The 20490-nt window shown below is 44.1% G+C and overlaps 1 protein-coding gene and 1 long non-coding RNA gene across 6 annotated transcripts in view; one reads left to right on the top strand and one right to left on the bottom strand.

Moving 5' to 3' along the window:
* The window catches only part of DGKI (diacylglycerol kinase iota), a 280987-nt gene that overhangs the window by 258394 nt on the left and 2103 nt on the right, over nt 1-20490 (top strand). For 4 of the 5 annotated variants that reach the window (XM_073322101.1, XM_073322083.1, XM_073322075.1 and 1 more), the window contains 4 exons: nt 8437-8474; nt 11392-11512; nt 18322-18358; nt 20278-20377. In XM_073322101.1, coding sequence (XP_073178202.1) covers nt 8437-8474; nt 11392-11512; nt 18322-18358; nt 20278-20377 — 296 coding nt within the window. Of the gene's footprint in view, nt 1-8436; nt 8475-11391; nt 11513-18321; nt 18359-20277; nt 20378-20490 lie in introns of those variants that run through there. The other variant, XM_073322112.1, reaches the window with a different exon arrangement.
* On the bottom strand, nt 897-10543 carry LOC140902258 (uncharacterized). Its single transcript, XR_012156027.1, has 3 exons — nt 10427-10543; nt 4938-5020; nt 897-1367 (listed from the first exon to the last, which is right to left on the bottom strand). It is a non-coding gene; the product is annotated as an uncharacterized LOC140902258 (long non-coding RNA).

Below are 20490 nucleotides of genomic sequence, written 5' to 3'. Positions count from 1 at the left end.
TTTCAAAATGATACAAATTTTGAATGGCACCCAATGCATATTAGTTTGTACAGTGGTGGTGGGGGGTCCAGTGGAGAGGGGTGCCCTTCAGGTCCAGAGCTGGAAAACACTTATGCCACAAGTAGTAACTTTACTTGTACAAGCAGTCCCATTGAAGTCAGTGAGACTGTTCATGTGAGCAGAGTTACTCATGTGCACATTGGCAGGGTCTGACCTCAGAACTGTAAAGTACTTTGAGTTGGTTGATTTTTCTATTCTTACAGCATTATCAGCTGACAATTTGTAGACTTCTCTATTTATACTGTTGGTATTTTTTAATTTGTTTATTAATTAAAGAGATGCTGCCAAAATCTCTAGGGTATTGGTTTTGCCTAACTCGGTGACCAAAAGTTATTACCATACGACAGCTAACGTATATTAAATGAATTGTTGGCTATGCATTTTATAGTAGATGGGTGTCCCTGTCTAAACACAGCACCATTGGCAGTCTCCGCAAAGAGGTCAAAGGTTTGAAGAGGCATGGAATATCAACTATCCTTGGCTCCCAGTAAAGAGAGTTGAGGCCTATTTAGAAGGCAATCTAAGGAATCTAGCACTGTTGCAGACTGTGCTTGCCAATTATATGGATAAAGGACTTCAGTCTCCAGTTCTGTCTATCTGGTAGCTTTCATTTGCAGTAAATCCACTTATCCCCAAAAGAATAAGTAATAAAACATTTTTGTTACTCATTACAAATGTCCATCTTAGGAAGAATCAAGAAAATAACAATTTGATTTAAATGTTTTAGATCAAGTAATTATTTCAGACTCTTTAAGACCTGAAGGTTTTTTTGGTATGATAAAACAATTGTATAATTCATGTTTTGTACTACACCAGTGACAAACCTATTTTGCTCAGAACAAATAAAATTGTGCTCACGTTTGTTTTTTACTTTTTGTCATTGCATGTTAATAGCATTTTCATTTGATTTTGCCCTTTATTCGCTATCACCAATACCATATGTTTGCTTGCTTGGACCGCCTGTTTTAAAACTGTGTGAATTTTATTATTGTGTCCTCATCAGTATCCTAGCACACAAGGCAGCACATGTTGAAATAATGGGAAGTGTAAACTTGGAAATGGTATCACCAGTCATTCTTTGAGTGCTGGGCCATTCCACACATGGGAACACGTGTTCCAAGTGCCCAAGTCCAGAGATTTTTAACAAGCAATGTCCATTGGCTCGCAGATGTGCAGTAGATTTCCTTATGCTCCCAAGAAATGGAATAAGAGGCAGTGTAGGTCAATGCCCACTCAGGCCATGAGGTGGTAAGATGGTCCTACATTGGAATCCAGTGTCCTCTCCTGCTTCAGCCTTTCAGAAAATCCTGTAAATAAGATTGTAAATAGTTTATTCTTTTAGCCTAGAACAGTTAGTTTTTAGTAAAGTTACTGTAGTTTGTTTCCCTGGACTGAGGATTCCCTTCCCATGGTCGGGGACTACGCCCAGAGTCCTGGGCTTCAAAAACTGCATTCCTTGCCCTAGATCCTTCTCCATCAGCAACAACTACCAATGCAGCCTCTACTGTCTCGTTGAGAAACAGTTTGACAAAGTCCATCATTTGTCACTCATTTCCACCAAGAACTCATGAAGCCAATGAGCTTTGCCTTAGAAAATACTTAATGGAGAAGGACGTGAGACCCCTCTTTACATTGTCTTCACCAAACAATCAGTGCACCCCCCACCCCTTGAGTGTGTGCTTCAAGGAAGAGCCCTTGGTCTCTAAGTCTAAAGACTCTTCCTCCAGGGCTTTCCATGAGATCAAGGGATGCTCTCTTGGCACAAGGACAGATTCCCCATCAAGGACTGTCTGTAAGAGACATGCTCCTTCTCTGAGCCCACTGAGGTCAGACAAGTCCTTCTGCACAGATTCTAAGGAACTGGTTCCACACAAAAAACCCCAGACTGGAAGGTAAAGCATGATGGGCAGTTGGGTCCTGGAGATTATCCATCAGGGATACTCCATGTAGAGTTTCTCTCCCTCCCTCCTCACAAATCCCCTTCACAGTCTCCCTTCAGGGACCACTCTCATGAGTTGATTCTTCATCAGGAAGAGGAATCCCTATTGCACTGAGGGGCAATAGAGTGTGTCCCACCTCAGTGTCAAGGAAGGAGGGTTCTAGCCTCCATATTTCCCAGTCCCCAGAAAAGAGGGAAACAGGAGACACATTATGGAGTTTCAACAACCCAATATCTTCATTTGAAAGTTGAAATTCAGGATGGTTATGTTGGCATCAATAATCCCCTTCAAGAAGGGATATGGTTCATGGATCTCAAAATGAAGGACACATATGGTCATATAGACATTCAGCCCTCTCACAGGCGGTTCCTAAGGCTTATGGTGGGCTGGAAGCAGTTTCAATTCCAAATCCTCCCCTTCAGGCTTGCAACAGCACCCAGACTGTTAATGAAAGTTTTCTCCATGGTGGTGGCCCAGATAAGGCATCAGCGCCACACAGACTTTCTGTATTTTGATGGCTGGCTCCAGGTAGGCCACTCTTGGAAGGAGGTAGGCTGGCTATTCCGTTTCTGATTCAAAGTCTTGCAGCCCTAGGAGTTTACGTGAATGGAGAAAAGTTCCTTTTATCTCCCATGAGGAAAATGAACTTTATAGGGCAACATTGGCCTCTGTTTCTGCGAGAGCCTTCCTCCCTGTAGAAAGATTTCAAATGATGCATAACCTAATTTATTAGATTTCCCAGAGATGGAATGTGAATGTGCCTATTGCTGCTAGGTTATATGGCAGCCTGTACTTACATGACACCCTTCACTGGGCTTCATCTATGTTCTCTGCAGGCCTGGCTCAATTCAGTCTACTTACTCAACAAGTACCCTATCAACTCCCCAGTGACCAGGGTCCTCGCCTCCTTCACTTGGTGGTCATACCGAGGCAAGGTATGAGTGGGAGTTCCCTTCTCCACTCCTACCATTGTAACAGATACATCCCTTCTGGGGTGGGGCACCCCCCTGAACAGTCACACTGTGCAGGACGTGTGGTCCCCATGGGAGGTCAGCCTGCATAACAACATTTTGCAGCTGTGGGCAGTTTGTCTTGCATGCAAAGCCACCATCCTACTCATTTGCTCCCTCCACATCCAAGGGATGGTGGACAGTATCGCCACTGTGGTCTACATAAACAGATAGAGGAGCAGGATTTCACTTGCTTTGTCTGGAGGCAGTCAGGCTTTGGAACTGGTTCCTAAGGCACATAATCACCATCCAGGCATGCATCCCAGAAGTTCACAACTATTTAGCAGACAACGTCAGCAGGCACTTCTCAGGGACCATGAGTGGGAAATCCAGGACTCCATTCTGTTAGACATATTGACGTGATTGGGCACACCTTTATGGCACTTCTTTGTGTCACAAATGAACATAAAACTTCCTCTATGTTGTTCCTGAGAAGCCAGAGGTGCGACTCCCAAGGCAACACTCTCCTACTATCCATGAAAAGCGGTCTCAGATATGAGTTTCCTCCCATCCCCCTGCTTCCATAGGTGCTGAGAGAGATGCATTGTGAAGAGGCCAGGGCCATTCTCCTATGGGTAGGGCCCTACCAAATTCACAGCCATGGAAAAACGCATTATGGACCATGAAATCTGGTCTTCCCCTGTGAAATCTGGTCTTGTGTGCTTTTACTTTATACCATACAGATTTCACAGGGGAGCCCAGCGTTTTTCAAATTGGGAATCCTGACCCAAAAAGAAGTTGCAGGGGGATTGCAAGGTTATTTTAGGCACTGCCTTCACAGGTGGGTGGTCGGAGAATGGCGGCTGCTGACTGAGGGCCCAGCTCTGCAGCAGCGCAGAAGTAAGGGTGGCAACACCACACCAGGTCATCCTTACTTCTGCGCTGCTGCTGGTGGCAGCTCTGCCTTCAGAGTAGGGCTCCTGGCCAGCAGCTGCCGCTCTCCAGCTGCCCAGCTCTGAAGGCCGTGCCGCCACCAGCAGTGGTGCAGAAGTCAGGGTAGCAGTGCTGCAACCCCACCCCCTACAATAACCTTGCAACCCCCCCCCCCCACAACTCCTTTTTGAGTCAGGGCCCCTACAGTTACAACACTGTGAAATTTCAGATTTAAATAGCTGAAATTATGACATTTACGATTTTAAAAAATCCTATGACTGTGAAATTGACCAAAATGGACTGTGAATTTGGTAGGGCCTTACCAATGGGCCCAGACAGTTTTGGTTTCCAGATCTTCTATCAATGTCATCCTATCCTCCTCCAGACAAAATCTATCCCTTCCCAGAACGCCAGATGGAGAACAGGGGCAGGGTCAAACACCCCAACCCAGGCTCTCTCCCTGTCGCAGACTGATGTCTGGATGGGAGTTAGAAGTAGAGTGCTCTTGTTCATCACCTCTCCAGGCTATACTTAGAGTAGAAAACAATCCAAACTAGAACCTGTTGTTTGGGTGAGCCTGATAGTGCTGCACCCATCTCTCCTATCATTTTAGATTACCTCCTGTCTCCAAAGAACTCTTGTCTCTCCGTCAGCTCATTACAAATCCACCTAGCAGCCACTAGTGCCTCCTACCCTCCAGTAGATGGGTGCTCTGTTTTTATGCACCCAACTATGACATGGTTCATGAAGGGCCTTGTCAAGGTCTTCCTAACAGTCATTAAATCAACACTGCTATGGGATCTTAACCACGTGCTGTCAAAACTTACTGGTCTTCCATTTGAACCTTTAGTGACATGTTTCATGAGTAGGTGGGACATGGAGGTGGTGTTTGTAGTGGCCCTCATTTTGGCCAGGAAGGTGAGCGAAGTGGGAGCTCTTATGGTGGACTCCCCCTTTATGGTATTTCAAAAGGACAAGGTATCCCTTCACCTTCACCCTCAATTTCTACCCAAGGTCTTCTCTGAATTCCATCTTAACCAGTAGATTCACCTACCTGTCTTTTTTCTGAAACCCCATGCTTTGTCTGAAGAGAAGAGACTTCACTCCCTCAGTGTCAGGGATGCATTGGCCTTTAACCTGTAAAGAACCACGCCCATCAGGAAGAATCTGAGACTTTTTTTGTGATAGCAGAATGATCCCATGGTCAAGCTATATCCTCTCAGAGGATTTCTAAGTGGGTTTTTGGCTGAATTATCAAATACTACAAACTGGCTTGCATCTCACCTCCCAGTGGTAAAATGGCCCACTGCATGAGAGCACAGGCCACCACAGTAGCATCCCTGCAGGAGGTCCCAATGCAGGACATATGCAGAGCAGCCACCTGGAGCTCCATACACATGTTAGCTAGGTATTATGCTCCAGTTTAGGCCTCTGCTGCGGATGCAGCAGTGGGCTCTGCAATACTGCACGCATCTTTGTTGCTGGCTTCCTTGCACCAACCTCCAATCTGAGTACTGCTTGTCTATCACCCACGAGTGGAATACACAGGGACCATCACTCAAAGAAATGGAGGTTACTTGCTGTAACTGGAAGTTCTTCGAGATGTGTGGTTCCTATCTGTATTCCACTACCTGCCTCCGTCCTCTCTGCATTTGGATCTGGATTGGATTCACTGTGAGAAGAGGAATTGAGGGGGTATTCGCCCTCACTGTGTCTTATACCCTGGGAAGCACAAGGACATCTGCTGGGCACGTGCGGGCCAATGGACACTGCTTGTTAAAATCTTCAGACTCGGGCACGTGCACACCCAGGTGTGGAATACAGCTAGGGACCACACATCTCGAAGAACTTCCAGTTTAAGTAAGTAACCTACATTTTCTGACTCCTCATTTTGTGGGGAGGACACAGTATTTATATGAATATCTTAGACAATACCAGTAACCCAGAAGACAGCCATTCTGAAGAGGTCAGATTTTCCCAGGAGACAAAAGACAAGACTTGAATACAAAATGAGCCACAAATAAGCACAAAGGGCCAAATTCTGCTGTGTTGCACTGGTCTAAATCCATTGAAGACAGAGAAGAAAGTCTGGATTTAAACCAGTGTATGTGAAAACCGAGTCTGAGGCACAAAATTGTATTTTCCCAACTCTGGCTCTTATCCTTTGCTTTGTGTCTCCTTCTTTACTTAAGAACATGGTGCAGCTACCAGGTGATTTACAATACCTAGTTTGTTAACTAGTGCTCACTCAGAAACCGCCTTAAGTGTGGCAGGATAAATATGAACTGCGATTTTAGCACTGCTTTCCAAATTCAGAACTCTGCTGGGTGAAGTTTTGCTTTTCCCCACTGCTACACTGCCAGGGGATGAAGTGAGAAAAGGTCCCCAAATCACCTAAACAAAAATGACATTGCTTAGGCAATTGAAATCCACTTCTTGCATACCACGCAGCTTTCCATGTGCTTTAAACGAAAGAAACATTTGTTGGTGTCTCCCCTGCAGTGTTTAACTCATTTGTGATGTTATTCCTGGAGTAGTAATGAGCTCCTTGTGGAATAGTCGCCATGGAGGTTCCAGTGCTGTGTTTGCCAGATAAAATACTATGGTATTGTTTTTCTTATTCCTCCTTTAGGCCCTGATTCAGGAAAGCATCCTTATCCAGAAAGCACTTAAGCACATCCTTAACGGCTTCTGCCTAAAGTTAAGCACGTACTTAAGTGCTATTCTAAACAAAGATGGACCTAGGCACTTACATGCTTTTCTGTCTCATGGGCCTTATTACATTATTTTCCAGAAAGATTAGTTCACTATTGATTTTTGCTGTATATGTAATGCTAAGAGGAGGGAAAGAAAGGAGACAATAGCTCTGTGGAAGGAAACTTGTATCACCCTCACTTATTTGTGGTTACTTACTGCCCAGAGAATGTAGAAACTCTCCTATGAGTTATATAGTTCAGCTATCACCAAAACACACAGAACTCTGGTTTCTTGTCACCCCCTTTTCTTGTAATATGATTAGGAATAGGGGGAGGCAGTATATGAGGATTCATAGATTCCAAGCCCAAAAGGGACCATTGTGATCATCTAGTCTGATCTCCTGTATAACAGAGGACATAGAACTTCCCCAGAATAATTCCTTTTGAACCAGAGCATATCTTTTAAAAAAAATCCACTCTTGATTTAAAAATTGCCAGTGGTGGAAAATCCACCACAGCCCTTGGTAAATTGTTCCACTGTTAAAAACAGTGGGAAGAGAAAGTGACTTGCCCAAAGTTACACAGCCCATCGGGGCAGAACCAGGAATGGAACCCTGATCCCCAGTCTAGCATTCTATCCACTGGCTTACAACTAATTGTTGTATTACAGAAGTGCCTAGACACCCCAAATGAGACACTAGAAAGACTACTGTGATCATCTAGTCTGATTTATAGATCAGGAGAGGCATGCGGGGAGTCAATGTGACCTACTGGGTAGGGTAGGGCACTGGACTGGAAGACTGGGGTTCTAGTCTCAGTGCTTCCACTGATGTGCTGTATGACCCTGAGTATCTTACCTCTCTGTGCCTCTGTTTTCCCTCCCACCCATTGTCTGTTTATTGCAAGTGCTGCAGGGACTGTCTCTTACTATGCGTTTGTGCTATGTCTACTAGAATGGAAGCCTGAATCTCAGTTGGGGTGTCTAGGTTCTTCTAAATTATTAATAATGCTCTGCTTTCCCCTTTGTTTATTTCTGAGTGTTCTGCTATCCACTACTGGGACTGATTGTTCATCAGTATAAATCTTGAGAGGATCCCAGGAAGGACCTTCTTTGCATTCAGTGTTGGCCTATCTGTGCTCCCATTTAAGTGAATGGGAATTTCACTGCTGACCTCAGCTGGAACAGAGTTAAACCAATGCTGCAAGCACATTGCAAATTACCTAATATGTCTTAAGTTGGGCATTCAAAAATTGAGGCGCACACATTGAGTGGCTGCTTTTGAAAACGTTGGCCTAAACTTTTGGTAGTGTTTGACACAATATAGTTTATACTCCATCCCTCATTCTGTAATGTTTGCCAGAGGGTATGAGTACACTGGAACTGGAAGGGGTGATTCTCCGCTCAAGGAGACACACCCATACTAGTTCTGATAAAGCTAATGTGGTAAAAATAGAAGTGTAGCCACTGAGTGGCATGAATTGCAGGAGGGACTAGCTTCCCTGAATATGCACTTAGGGTCTCAGACAGGATCATACTTGGGGTGGCTAGCCCATCCCACTGCTCATGCTGCTGCAGCTACATTTCTCTTTTTAGCACACTAGCTTGATGAGAGCTAGCACAGGTACGTCTGCTTGACTTGGAACATGCACTTTCAGCTCCTGTGTAGCCATATCCAGAGCATGGTTCTGGTGATTTAAGATTGTGGCACTAGAATGCAAGCTTGTTGGGGCCAGGGACCTTTCCTCCTATGTATTTTTAATACTGTCAAGCACTGTACTCATCTGTGGAACTATGTAAATAATAATTGTACTGGTGTCCTTATCCCTGATGTTAGTCTTGTCTTTTGTCTTTTGCAGCACTTTTACAAGCAGTAATAGACGGTGATCTTCTGAAGGTACGTACCGCAAGTTGAGTTTCTCCCTCTTCTCAGCTATTTGCAGCTGTGATGAACTATGAGTTATAGTCTACTCCTCTCTCAAAACATAAACATACTGCTGTAAACCTTGATCACCAAATGCCACTTGCAGGGTACACTGAATATTAGAGGAACAGCAGCCAAGTGAGGTATGATTGAAATTCAAGTTAATAGAATCTGGTGTTATATTGCACCTTTCATACTCCAGGAATCCCAAAGTACTTCACGGAGCAATGGGTTGATTACACAGTAAAGTGATTATGTAGGCAAATGCAGTGCTGAGCAATACATTATTACCAAGCCAGCCTTGCACAATAAAGCTTGTTTTACTGAAAGGGGAATGTTGGTCAGAACACTGGAGTTGTCCCCAACTCATTTAAAACAGTGTAAGGATATTTTTAATTTCCACCTAGACAATTACAAAGGTAGGAAGAAGGGACTTTGGTTTACTATCTCATGATAGATAGTCTCTGCTCCCCTTCACACTGCACTGTAATGTCAGGATTAACTATGAGCCAAGTTCTTCTGACATTTAGAAGGGCTTGAAACCCAAAAAATCTTGGCCCAGCCCTAACTGTCAGCTATTGGCAGCTCTCTCAGGAAGGAGGAAAGGGGGCAGAGGGAATGTGTTTAATTCCTATAAGTGTGAAGCTCACTTTTGATGATTGCAATCCCTATTTTTCAGCAGCTAAGGGTGCATTTACACAGTGAATAAAAACCCCATGGCAATGAGTCTCAAAGCCTGAGTCAACTCACTCAGGCTTAAACAACAGGAGTACTTGTGGCACCTTAGACTAACAAATTTATCTGTGCACAAGCTTTTGTGGGCTAAAACCCACTTCATTGGATGCATGCAGTGGAAAATGCAGTGGGAAGATATATATACACACAGAGAATATGAAACAATGGGTGTTACCATACACACTATAACGAGAGTTATATCACTTTCGTTATAGTGTGTATGATAACACCCATTGTTTCATATTCTCTGTGTGTATATATATCTTCCCACTGCATTTTCCACTGCATGCATCCAATGAAGTGAGCTGTAGCCCACAAAAGCTTATGCTCAAATAAATTTGTTAGTCTCTCTAAGGTACCACAAGTACTCCTGTTCTTTTTGCAGATACAGACTAATACGGCTGCTACTCTGAAATCACTCAGGCTTGTGGGGCTAACAATAGCATTGTAGATGTTCCTGCTCAGTCTGGAACCTGGGCTCTGAAATCTGACATTGGGGGTAGGTCTCCCAGCCTGGGTTCTATTTTTAGCTCTGTAGCACAAGCCTGAGTCAGTTGACCCAGGCTCTGAAACTCGCTACCACTGTTTTTTTGTTTTGGGGTTTTGTGGGGTTTTTTTTTTTTTTCTGTGTAGATGTACCGTAAGTGGTTGGGATTTGCACACATGCCCCTGAATTTGCGTGAGTATTGTGACTAACAATTGCAACATTAACTGGAAAAAGTCTTGAAGCTATCTGAAAAAGTGGCAATTCTGTCACTCCTGATCTTTGCCTATAGATACACACCTCTACCCCCACTATCCCACTGGGCAGCAGTAGTGATGATTCACTGTAACCACCATTCATTTCTACAATGTTGCCCTTTCCCTCATATCACATTCTATTCTGAAATTTACAGCACAGTTTCCCCATCCCTTAAGGCTACTGTAATTTATATGGTGCAACTCCCCCTTGAATCTTCTTCAGGTGCATCATGACTTTGTGTCATTGCATTATGACAATGGGATATTATGTCATCTCAACACTGTTTTGTAGTGTTTTTTACAAATTCCCAAAGCCTGCAGCAACTTTAAAGAGCAATCACCTGCTCTTTCCTGCCTTCCCAATGCGGATCTTCCCCTACAATGAGATCCAAGTAGAAAAGTGTGTGTGTGGGTGTAATATATGAATAAGGAAATAGAAGGTACAGCACCTGATCTCTGGCATGTTGGTTTCCTTACAGAGGTTCAGATCTTCTCGGGGCAGCGGTAGGAAAGGCAAGGCAGGGAGACTTTGGGGAAAGGCCCAAAAACCTAATTCTTAAAATATTCTTCTCATTATATCCGCTGCAAATACATACAAGTGTATTTAGGAATGATTCTTTCTTTTGTGCTTAGGGCCCCTACTGGCTAAAAATATACATGGGAATATACATGAAAATAAAAAGAGCAATTTACTATTTCCACACAATATACAGTGTGTACCCAATCCTGAACACATAGGCCATTCACAAATTCATATACAGACTTAGACTGAAGCACCACCACTGTAATAATATGTATTCATACAAACACACAGCGATCCACCACACATCTGCATAGGGCATAACCAAGACATGCACATAAAACCCGTATCCCAATCTCTGCAGATGGACTTGAGGCATAAGGCACCTGAACTGCAACTCCCATAAGGCACCGTGTAATTCCAAATAAATTTTTTGCAGTTTGGCTCAATTTTGTTGGTTTACTTATGTTTGGTTTTGTTTGATTGGAAAGTTAAAATGTTCCACAGAAAGCAAACACTTTTTGTGAAATGTTTAGTTGAAAACACAATATTTCATTAATGTACAAACAAACAAAAACCTCAAATAATTTCAATGATTTTTCTTTTTGACCAGCCCTACTTGCAAGCATAATTCATCTACAGTATATCACCAATGATCCACTGCTCAGGAAATGTAATTTGACATTGTTAACTCAGTGTGTTGTAAGCCTTGCTAGTTTTAGGTCAAAAGCCCTTGCTGTGCATTGTAAGGGCCTAACGGTTTGGCTAGTGGTTACCACTGCTCTTTTTAGCCACCTGCTAGCAAATCTGACAGTTAATTTACCTGCATGTTTATTTACCTGTGCACCTTGTCCTACAGTTTTCTTGTCCTCTTCCTGTGCATTTACATTCCAGTTCATAGAATGCTGTAAGAGAGGAGCTAATCTGTTAATCCAGGGACCTGACCACTGTTCCGTGCTTCACCATGCTACCAAGACTGGGCACCTTGAAATTGTGAAATACATCTTAGAACATGGTAAGTAATTGTGTGCAAACCCACAGAGAATCACATTCCATGAAGTAGCCGTAAGTGTCACTGTGGTAGAATAAAAGTTTACTCACAACCCCTTATCAATCTGTCCTCCTGCAGCATGTTGCTATGGTTTTGGAAGAAGTGTTGAAGCTAGCCCTAGATACTGGGGAAAGAGTGAAGAGTATAACAGGACAACTTTGTAGGAGACACAACATTTTCATAGATTATAAAACCAGAAGGGACTGTTGTGATCATCTAGTTTGATCTCCTACATAACACACTGAATTCTGTAGTTTCCTTCATTGAGCCCTCTCTCCAGACTGCCTCTCAGAACACACCTGGCCTGTGTACTCATCCCCCATCCGTCCCCAATATTTCCCTCAGGCACATCTTCCATGTGTACATCCCAATAGAATTCTAGCACAGTTAAACTTATGTGAAGACTCAAGATGAAGTAGTAGTTGAAGCTAGCAGGGACATGAACAGGAAACCCATGAGAAGGAGTCTCCTCAGCAAATGGAGAAAGTGTGAGGAGGCTATGGCAAGATTAAACAAAGACCACTCATAGCATTGAGCAAACACCAGCCCTGTTTTCACCAATCTGGCAGGAACCCCCTGAAACCTTTCTAGATCCTCTTCCTCTGGGTGTCTCAGCTGCCTTGTTTGTATAAGTCTCTGGGGAATCTGACTAGGGATTGGCAATGCACTAATGGAGGTCCACTCGCTCTCTACACCTGCATCCAAGAAATTAATAAGTCATTTCTACACAGGACACTTCTCATTCTTTGATAATCTCTCTGAGCCAACTTGCTGAAGGTTCATCAGTGTAATGTTTCTGCTTCTCTAAAGTACTTTAAAATGTAGATTGTGGCCCCTAGCACCTTATCAGTATTCAGAGCATGAGGTGTATTAATCAGTGATTCAGATGTTTTCTGACACTTCCTAATATCTTATGCTTCCCCCGTAAATCATTTTAGCTAATGTCCATCCTTTCTCATATGAGAAGATACTGGAATGGTTTTTATCCCTGCTACTGCCTCAATCCCTGCCCAGTCATGTGCTCCTGTAGTGTCTGCTGCCTATGCACTCTTGGATATGGCTAAGGTTAATGGGAGTCACACTGCAAAATACCTTCCAGGGCACGCTGCTGAAAATCCAGCACTAAATCATGTAGGGAAACGTTCTGAATCTTCAAAAGGATTAGGCAGAATTTATAGATTCCTCATATTGAACTAGGGATGTGAATATAACATGATAAAGAAAAGGCAAATCCAATCCCATGTGCTCAGAGGTGGGGGAGGAGGGACAAGGACACATTAATGTAAGGAGGCCCTTTGTGATGATGGGCATATGCCACTTTCAAACACACCAGTGTCGTCATGAGGAGACACTGTTCCATGATTTGGATCTGAAACATTTCAGATGTTAAGAAAAAAAAAAAGGTCTCAAATAAGAAAAACCAGAGGTTAGTCATATAAAGATACTGTTTATGCGGCAGTGTATTTATGAGTGCGCTAGAACAACCCGGCATAATCCCTGGAATGACAATGCAGGTACAAACTCAGTAGGCATCAGAATCACATCTGTTTATTGCTGGAAGGTGAGTGGGATGGGATATGCAGACCCCATACTGAGCAAGAGAGGATTAATGAGAGCCTGTGGGCCCAGTCAGCCCCATCCTGTTATATCTGTGCAAGGAAGAAGGAGATAAAAGAGGAAAATCCCAGTTCATTGGTGGCTGACTGAGAGAGGGAGTAGATATCTTGAACTAATCCTGTGAAGAAAGCCTTGGTTGGGGCCAGAGACTGCCTTGAAGCTGCCTGAAAGAAAGAGCCAACTAGGGCTAGAGCCTAACCAGAGACTCATATGAGTCATAGCCCCCTTGGGAAAGATAGGCCAGGTGCAGGACCCCTGTTTCTTTTGTTTCTCATAAGTGGTTTGGCTCTCATTTGTTTTGGGACCAGCAGAAGAGTCAGCAGGCTAAGAGACTGTGAGGAAGGCCTAGGTACAGGCCATGGGAGGAAGCAATCCAGAGAGACAGCAGAGGATCTCAATAAACGGACCTCATCTGTTTCATACAGGGTCCCTGGACTGGAACCCAGAGTAGAGGGTAGGCCTGGGTTCCTCTACCAGCCTACCTAGAACGGGGCATGAACATCCCAGAGCCTACGGCTGACAAGCCCAAAAAGCCTGAAGTTGGGCAGAACCTGATGCTGCCAGGTCATTGGCCTGTTGGACTTGTGTTTTCCCAGAAGGCCCGGAACTAAAAGTGACCTGGCTGGATGGCCAACTCACAGGAAGAGGAAGACCACCACAGGGCCAGGTTGCTGTCAGTGGGGGGCACCAAAGGAAGAGGAGAGCTGCTACACCCTGCCCAGCCAGGAGAGGATGCACATGCAGTGAATAGACTTTTCTAGAAGAGTATAGAAGCAACACTTTGCTGGCTCTTTGTATGGCTGTAACAAAGAAGTTTTCCTCTTTCTCAGAGGCAGGAAAAACAGATACAAAACCCTGAACTTCCTCCCAGGATTCCCAGAGTCAGGGGTCCTTCCCATATGGGTGGGGAGACACCCTTTAGAAACTCTGAGTGGACCAAGAAATGCCCCAAAAGCACAGTTGCTCTGTTACACTACAGAAATAAATCTGTTAGATGAGCTAATCACTTAAATAATCTAGGTTTCAGAGTTGTAGCTGTGTTCATCTGTATCAACAAAAACGAGTCCTTCTGGCACCTTAGAGACTAACACATTTATTTGGGCATAAGCTTTCATGGGCTAAAACCCACTTCATCAGATGCATGGAGTGAAAAATACAGTAAGTAGTATATCTATGAAAAAAAGGGAGTTACCTTACCAAGTGGGGGGTCAGTGCTAACAAGGACAATTCATTTAAGGTAAAAGTGGCCTATTCTCAACAGTTGATTACTTTTGTAGTGCTAATGAGACCAATGTAATCCAGGTGGACATCCACCTTGTTTCTGTTGGAAATGGGCGACGTCCACTTTGATTGCATTGTAGAATAGTGAGATGACACTGATAGATATTGTGCTAACTTTTTGTTGAGATGAGGCAGAGCTCGTGGAATTTCAGTCAGTATGTGCAGCAGTAGGCCCAGTCCTGAACAATCCTCTAACCTCAAACTTCAACAGCCTTGCTACCCTCAAAATATTAAGGTGGAGTTGTACTCTGAATATACACAGGGAGCAGATCTATTGAGTAGGAAGGTGCCATTTTTAGTTCTTTTTCAGAGTCCTATCAGTTTACTTTGGTGAGAAGGACACAATTTTACCACTGTTAGCACTGAAGAGCCAACACAATTCTGGGAGTGTAAACTGGATTCTATTTTGGCTCACATCATGAACAGAATTATTAGGTAAATTCCAAATACAGGGCCAAATTCTGCCCTAAATGACATGTATGTAATCCCGTTGAAGGCACAGGGATTGCATAACTGTGCTAAGCACATAACTGGAAGAAAGTGAGGTTGCAGTGGTATAACTGAGTGCAGCATTTGGCCTGCAAAATCTTTGTTGCAAAATCAGGTACCTAAGCCAGATAGACCACTACATGGCTTTGCTATCCCAGTTTGAAGTTGGCAGATAAAAAATCCATGTTTTTACTTTTAAGCAAATTTTATATGGAAATTATTGAGAGACAATAAATATGGAAACCCACAATGTCACTTTTCGAAGTAGAGCCCCATCATTAAGTCATGGGGAAGACCCTGAGTCAAGTTAAAAAGACATCAACTGTAAAAGACAGTTACTATTATCCCCTCTCTAGGATTAAAGTTGAAGGGGAAACCTGGGCGGTTCATTGCATACAAATATCTTTTAAAAATGCTTCCAGTTTTAAGGATAGGAACCAAGCCAATTTTGTTCCCCAAATATAAGCGATATTCAAGGTATTATGCAAATCTGACATGCTTTTGCCCAGACAAAGCAAACTAGACATCCAGAGGCACTGACAACCTCAAACATTATTATTGTTATTTTATTATTATTATTATTTTATTTTAAAGAAAATCTTCCACCCCTCTTCCCCAGTTTTATAAAGTGAGGGTTAAGAGGGCCTTTCACTGACACAAGTTAATGTCTGTGCACCTTCCAGAAGGCGGGACTCTTTAGGAGTAGCTTTAACAGCCTCAGTTGGAAGGGGTAGGGTTTGCTGCACATATTGAGGACTTTCAGCCTGCATGGTGCCATAGATTTTGGAAATGCCTGGAAATGTGGTCAGTTAGTTTCTTTTATGTTGTAATGAGCTCAGCTAAAGGGCAGCTGTTTGCTTTGAACATCTCACTACTTGTCCCTCCCCAAAACCCAGACTGCTATGCCTTCTGAGAGATCAGAGAGCGGGTTTGGTGGAACAAATGGGGGAGAGGGAGGGAAGAAAAAAGTTAATCTTTCTGTGTGAAATTACTATCAGACATTAAGGACATAGTGTGATCCCAGCTGGTCTTCTCCTTGATGGTTCTTGCTTTTCAGCTCCTTTCAGGCGAACTTCCGCCCCGACCCTGTCCCCTATTTTATTTTTCCTGGGCCTTTTTTTATTCCTCCACCTCCCAACACATTTCTATCTTTTGTTTTTATTTCCCCCCTGCTGTTTTCCTTGATAGAACTCTCACTCATGCATTTCCCTTCCGGACTTCTATTGGGTTATTTTGTCATCTCCCTCTCTGTGCCTCAGTCCCCTTTTCTTTCTTTGCCTCTAGTCCTCAGTAAAACAGGCAGCTCCCCACTGGGCCAGGATGACAGTGCTGTTAGCTTTCCCAGTGCCCGCCTTTCCCACATCTGTGCAGCTTTTGTCCTGCACCAGAGGGGGATTTGGAATGGTCAGCTGGCAGCGCCAGGGAGACTGATATAAAAACAAGGTCCAAAAAGAGGGGTTGGGGAATTAGAAGGAAGGCATGAGATGGTTTAAGAGAAGCACTACTGAACATAAATAAGGGCCCAGCTTAATATTATTCATGACTCAGTGCCTCCAGTTTCAGCTGTAAACGTAAGAGAACAAAACAACAATCTGGGTACCATATTCTGTGAATTGCATACTACCAGTCTCTGACCCTCAGGCTGGCTGTGATAGTTGGGATGCTCTGATAAATAGCTTAGTTCAGTGTAATCTCATATAACCCCCCTTACCTAAAGTGGCAGAACATGTGCTGGCTTTCTTATTTTTATATATTTTTTTAGAATGCTTTTTTGAGCCCCTCACTATCAGCCCTATCCCCCTTCACCCTAATTTCATCCCCTTTCCATCTCAGTCCAATTTTCCCTCCTTCTTGATCTCCCTGCTTAGCAGGTCTAATCCCCCATCACTTTAACCCAGCTCCTTTGCCACCCCAGACCAATTATCACATACCCCTGCTCTTTCTCCCCTGATGCCCTAGCCCAATTTCCCTTTTTACCCTTACTCTATCTTCCAAGGCACTTTCCACACCCAAACTGTCTTCCCCTCTCCCCACGCCACTCCTCACTCAAAGTCATCTCCATGCCCAAAAGAAGTGTGTATGTATCTGGGAGGGCCAAAGATCAAGCTGTGTTTCCCAGTGGGCTACAGTGTATTGTCTAAGCCCAATAGCTAGCAAATGGCAACGTTGGTAAGCTGGAAGAGCATCATTGCCTGAAAAGAATACTCTTTTGACAGACATTAGATTTTTTTTTCTTAGTTGCCTGATTCTAATGGAATGAGAACATTCAAATGTCATGTTCCCGCTTATCGGAGTGCAGGGGCTTCAGAGCCTCAAGGAGTCACCTGTTTTCCTCCCTCCATGCTCCTAGGTCCATCACCATATCTGACTACCTTTCTAGTCAAGGAGGTTTGAATGTGGAACCCGTCATTGTTGCTCCTTATTAAGATTAATGCTGTGTAGCACTTTGAAAATGTAAAGTGTTGTATATGTCTGTAGTATTATTGTTGGACTACAGTGTAGCCTTTCCAAGTAGAAACAGAATGTGCTATGCCCATAGCACCCACAGTCCGTGCTGTGTGGGGAGTGGGCCCACTAAGCAGCTAATTATGGGAGCAGGTTCCCTAGTAGCTGGTGAAATCTCAGTTGCCAAAAGTCCCCGTATGAGGTTCGAGACCATTGCAGCAGCCAGTGGAGCCATTTAAGCACGTTGCTGGTAACTTGGGGGCAAACAGTGAAGATTTCTCCAGTGTAAGGGTATGGGGAATGGGATTGCTTTTCCAACCTCCCACAGTGTGAAGATGGAGGAGGAAGGTAGTGGGCCACCTACAATTCCAGGAGACAGCCTGTTGGCTTCCCCCAATGATATTGAAAATGTTTGTTTTTGGGGAGGGAGTATAGACCATTGGGTCCTGTTCTCCTCTCTTCCAATGCACCCACAGGAAAACAGCAAAAGAGGAAAAGAAGAGGGGTTCTATTTTGTGCTTGTGTAATGAATAGTGTAAAACTTGGTGGTTTCAGATGAGACTTGCTGTAAACTTTGCAGGATCATTCAACCTGAAAGTCAAAGTTGAATTTGGGGGATATGAACCCAAAGGAAGTGAAACTTCAAAGAAAGGTTCACCAGACCCGCCTCTAACCAAACCCACAATATTAGGCACAGTTTGGCTGATTATTGTTCTAACCAGTAAATCACAGAATGTAAAGAATACCATGTGACCTATGTGAGAGACAAGCTTTTGAGCTTACCCTCACTTACAGGTCTGTGTAAGCTTGAAGGCTTGTCACTCTCACCAACAGAAGTTGGTCCAATAAAAGATATTCCCTCACCCACCTTGTTTCTTTAATATCCTGGGACCCACATGGCTACAACAACACTGCATATGACATGTGACTTTCTTTCACAGGTCCATCTGAGTTACTGGATATGACAGACAGTGAAACGTAAGTGCAACCCACTTGACACCCACTTCCTTCAATGATTGATTTATTTCACTTTACTTCCATTTGTGCTCATTGGAAATCTCTTGGTGCGGTACAAAAGTTAAAATAAAAATGTGTGAAAATGGCAGACTTCTAAAAAAGGAGTCCCAACCCCAATGAACACCACACCTCTCCTCCCAAGCTCCAAAACAAACTCTATTATCTCCCCCATCTCCTAATTACCCTAATTCTCCTAGAGCAGGGGTTCTCAAACTGTTTGTGATCCCTCGGGGTCAAGAGGTTATTATGTGGGGGGTCGCGAGCCGTCAGCATCTACCCCCAAGCCATGCTTTGCCTCCAGCATTTATAATAGTGTTAAATATTTTTAAAAGTATTTTTAATTTAAAAGGGGTGGGTCGCACTCAGATTTGCTGTGCGAAAGGGGACACCAATGCAAAGGTTTGAGAACCACAGTTCTAGAGGAAAACAGGTGAGATTTGCTATGTCCTGACACTCACTGAATCCAGGCACTGAGCGCCCAAGAGGGATAGTAAATTCCAAAGGCAAGAGAACTTCTTGCTGACAATGCCCTCCCACAAGCAGAGAGAATTTTTATCTCAAATAGTCAGAACCCAAACCATTTTGGACTTTCTAGGGTTAAGCCACATCTGCCCTATGATTAGGGTGATCAGATGTCCCAATTTTATAGGGACAGTCCTGATATTTGGGACTTTGTCTTATATAGGTGCCTATTACCCCCGTCCCCCCGTCCTGATTTTTCACACTTGCTGTCTAGTCATCCTATCTATGACTCCTTTGTGCTGCCTGTACTGAGCTGCCCCAAAAGGGCCATAATAGGATAAGCATAGCCTTGTCACAGGGGCTGCCAGTGCCCTGCAAAGAACTAGCTCTGCCCCATCTCCACAGAAACCTCCACTGCAGGGAGCACTCCAGAGTACGCTGGAAGAGGGCATGAAGAGGCATGCTTGGAACAGTCCCGTGCACCAGTGATTCTGAAAGAGGCCATTGCAACAGAGGTGCAAGTCAGGGCAGCATTCAGGGCTTCCCTGGCCTTCGCCGAAGGTTGAACCATTCACCATCTAGTCCTGAGAAGGGGAGTTGCAAACCACTGCCTTTCTGTCCCTGCATTAGCTCTAGCACCAGCACAGGCATGAATCTGTCCCTTAGTTCTCAGCTGGAAATCAGCGGGCATCTAGTGCTGCATCTTTGATCTTTTCATATCCCACCCAGAGCACATGTTCTCCTCCACATCCTCACCAGATGAGGAAGATTGCCGCAACTGTAGTGGTATCGTGAGACGGTCTCCGCATCCTGGGAGGCCCACTCACAGGATACTGGGGCAGTCAAAATCAAGACTATCCTGTGAAAAGCAGAATGGTTTAGAGCTTTAAAGTGAGTGCAGAGCTCCAGCTGTGGAGGACTAGAACACTAGCTCACTGATGGAGGGCCGGAAGAGGTGGGGATCCGTGATCAGGCAACAATATGGTGCAAGCGCTGACTTTGGCATGCAGGAGTTTGACTTCCATGTATCTGTCCCTGCTTGCAGGAGCCAAAGTGTCATAATATTTAGTTTGGGTAGGAAATAATAGAAAAAAACCACCACTGTTTACCCTACAGTGAATTAACAGAAAGGCAGCTCACTTGCTCTTCCAGCAGCCAGCAGAATGTGGTGATCTGTTTCTGCAAGAGTACCAATATGAAGGAAATATATGAAGGCAACAGTTCCTGTTCCCTTCCCCACCCGCCCGGAAGCACTCCGTCTGCCGTATGTGCATTATAAGCTGCTCTACTGATCCAGAGAGCATGCAAGCTGAGGGAGAAAGTGTACGTGTCTATGCCAAGGATAACAGGAGAGATCCTCACAAAAATGCTGCATTTTTCATTTTAACTTACGGCTAGTTTCCTCTGCTTTGGTTTAGGGGTGAGACAGCATTGCACAAGGCGGCCTGCCAGCGCCATCGTGGCATCTGCCAGCTCTTGGTGGATGCGGGAGCGTCTCTAAGAAATACAGATTCCAAGGTAACTAAACCAAGTGAACCAATTATAAAACACTTTAGACAAGCGAGACCAATCAGCAACTGTTCCTGCTGTCTGCATGATTGAGGGCCTTTATATGTTCCAAGAGCATTTCT

This window comes from Lepidochelys kempii, chromosome 1 (assembly GCF_965140285.1).
Source record: "Lepidochelys kempii isolate rLepKem1 chromosome 1, rLepKem1.hap1, whole genome shotgun sequence".
Lineage (NCBI taxonomy): Eukaryota > Metazoa > Chordata > Testudines > Cheloniidae > Lepidochelys > Lepidochelys kempii.
Note: the sequence above shows the minus strand (reverse complement) of the source record. Positions and strands in the feature narration are given on the sequence as shown.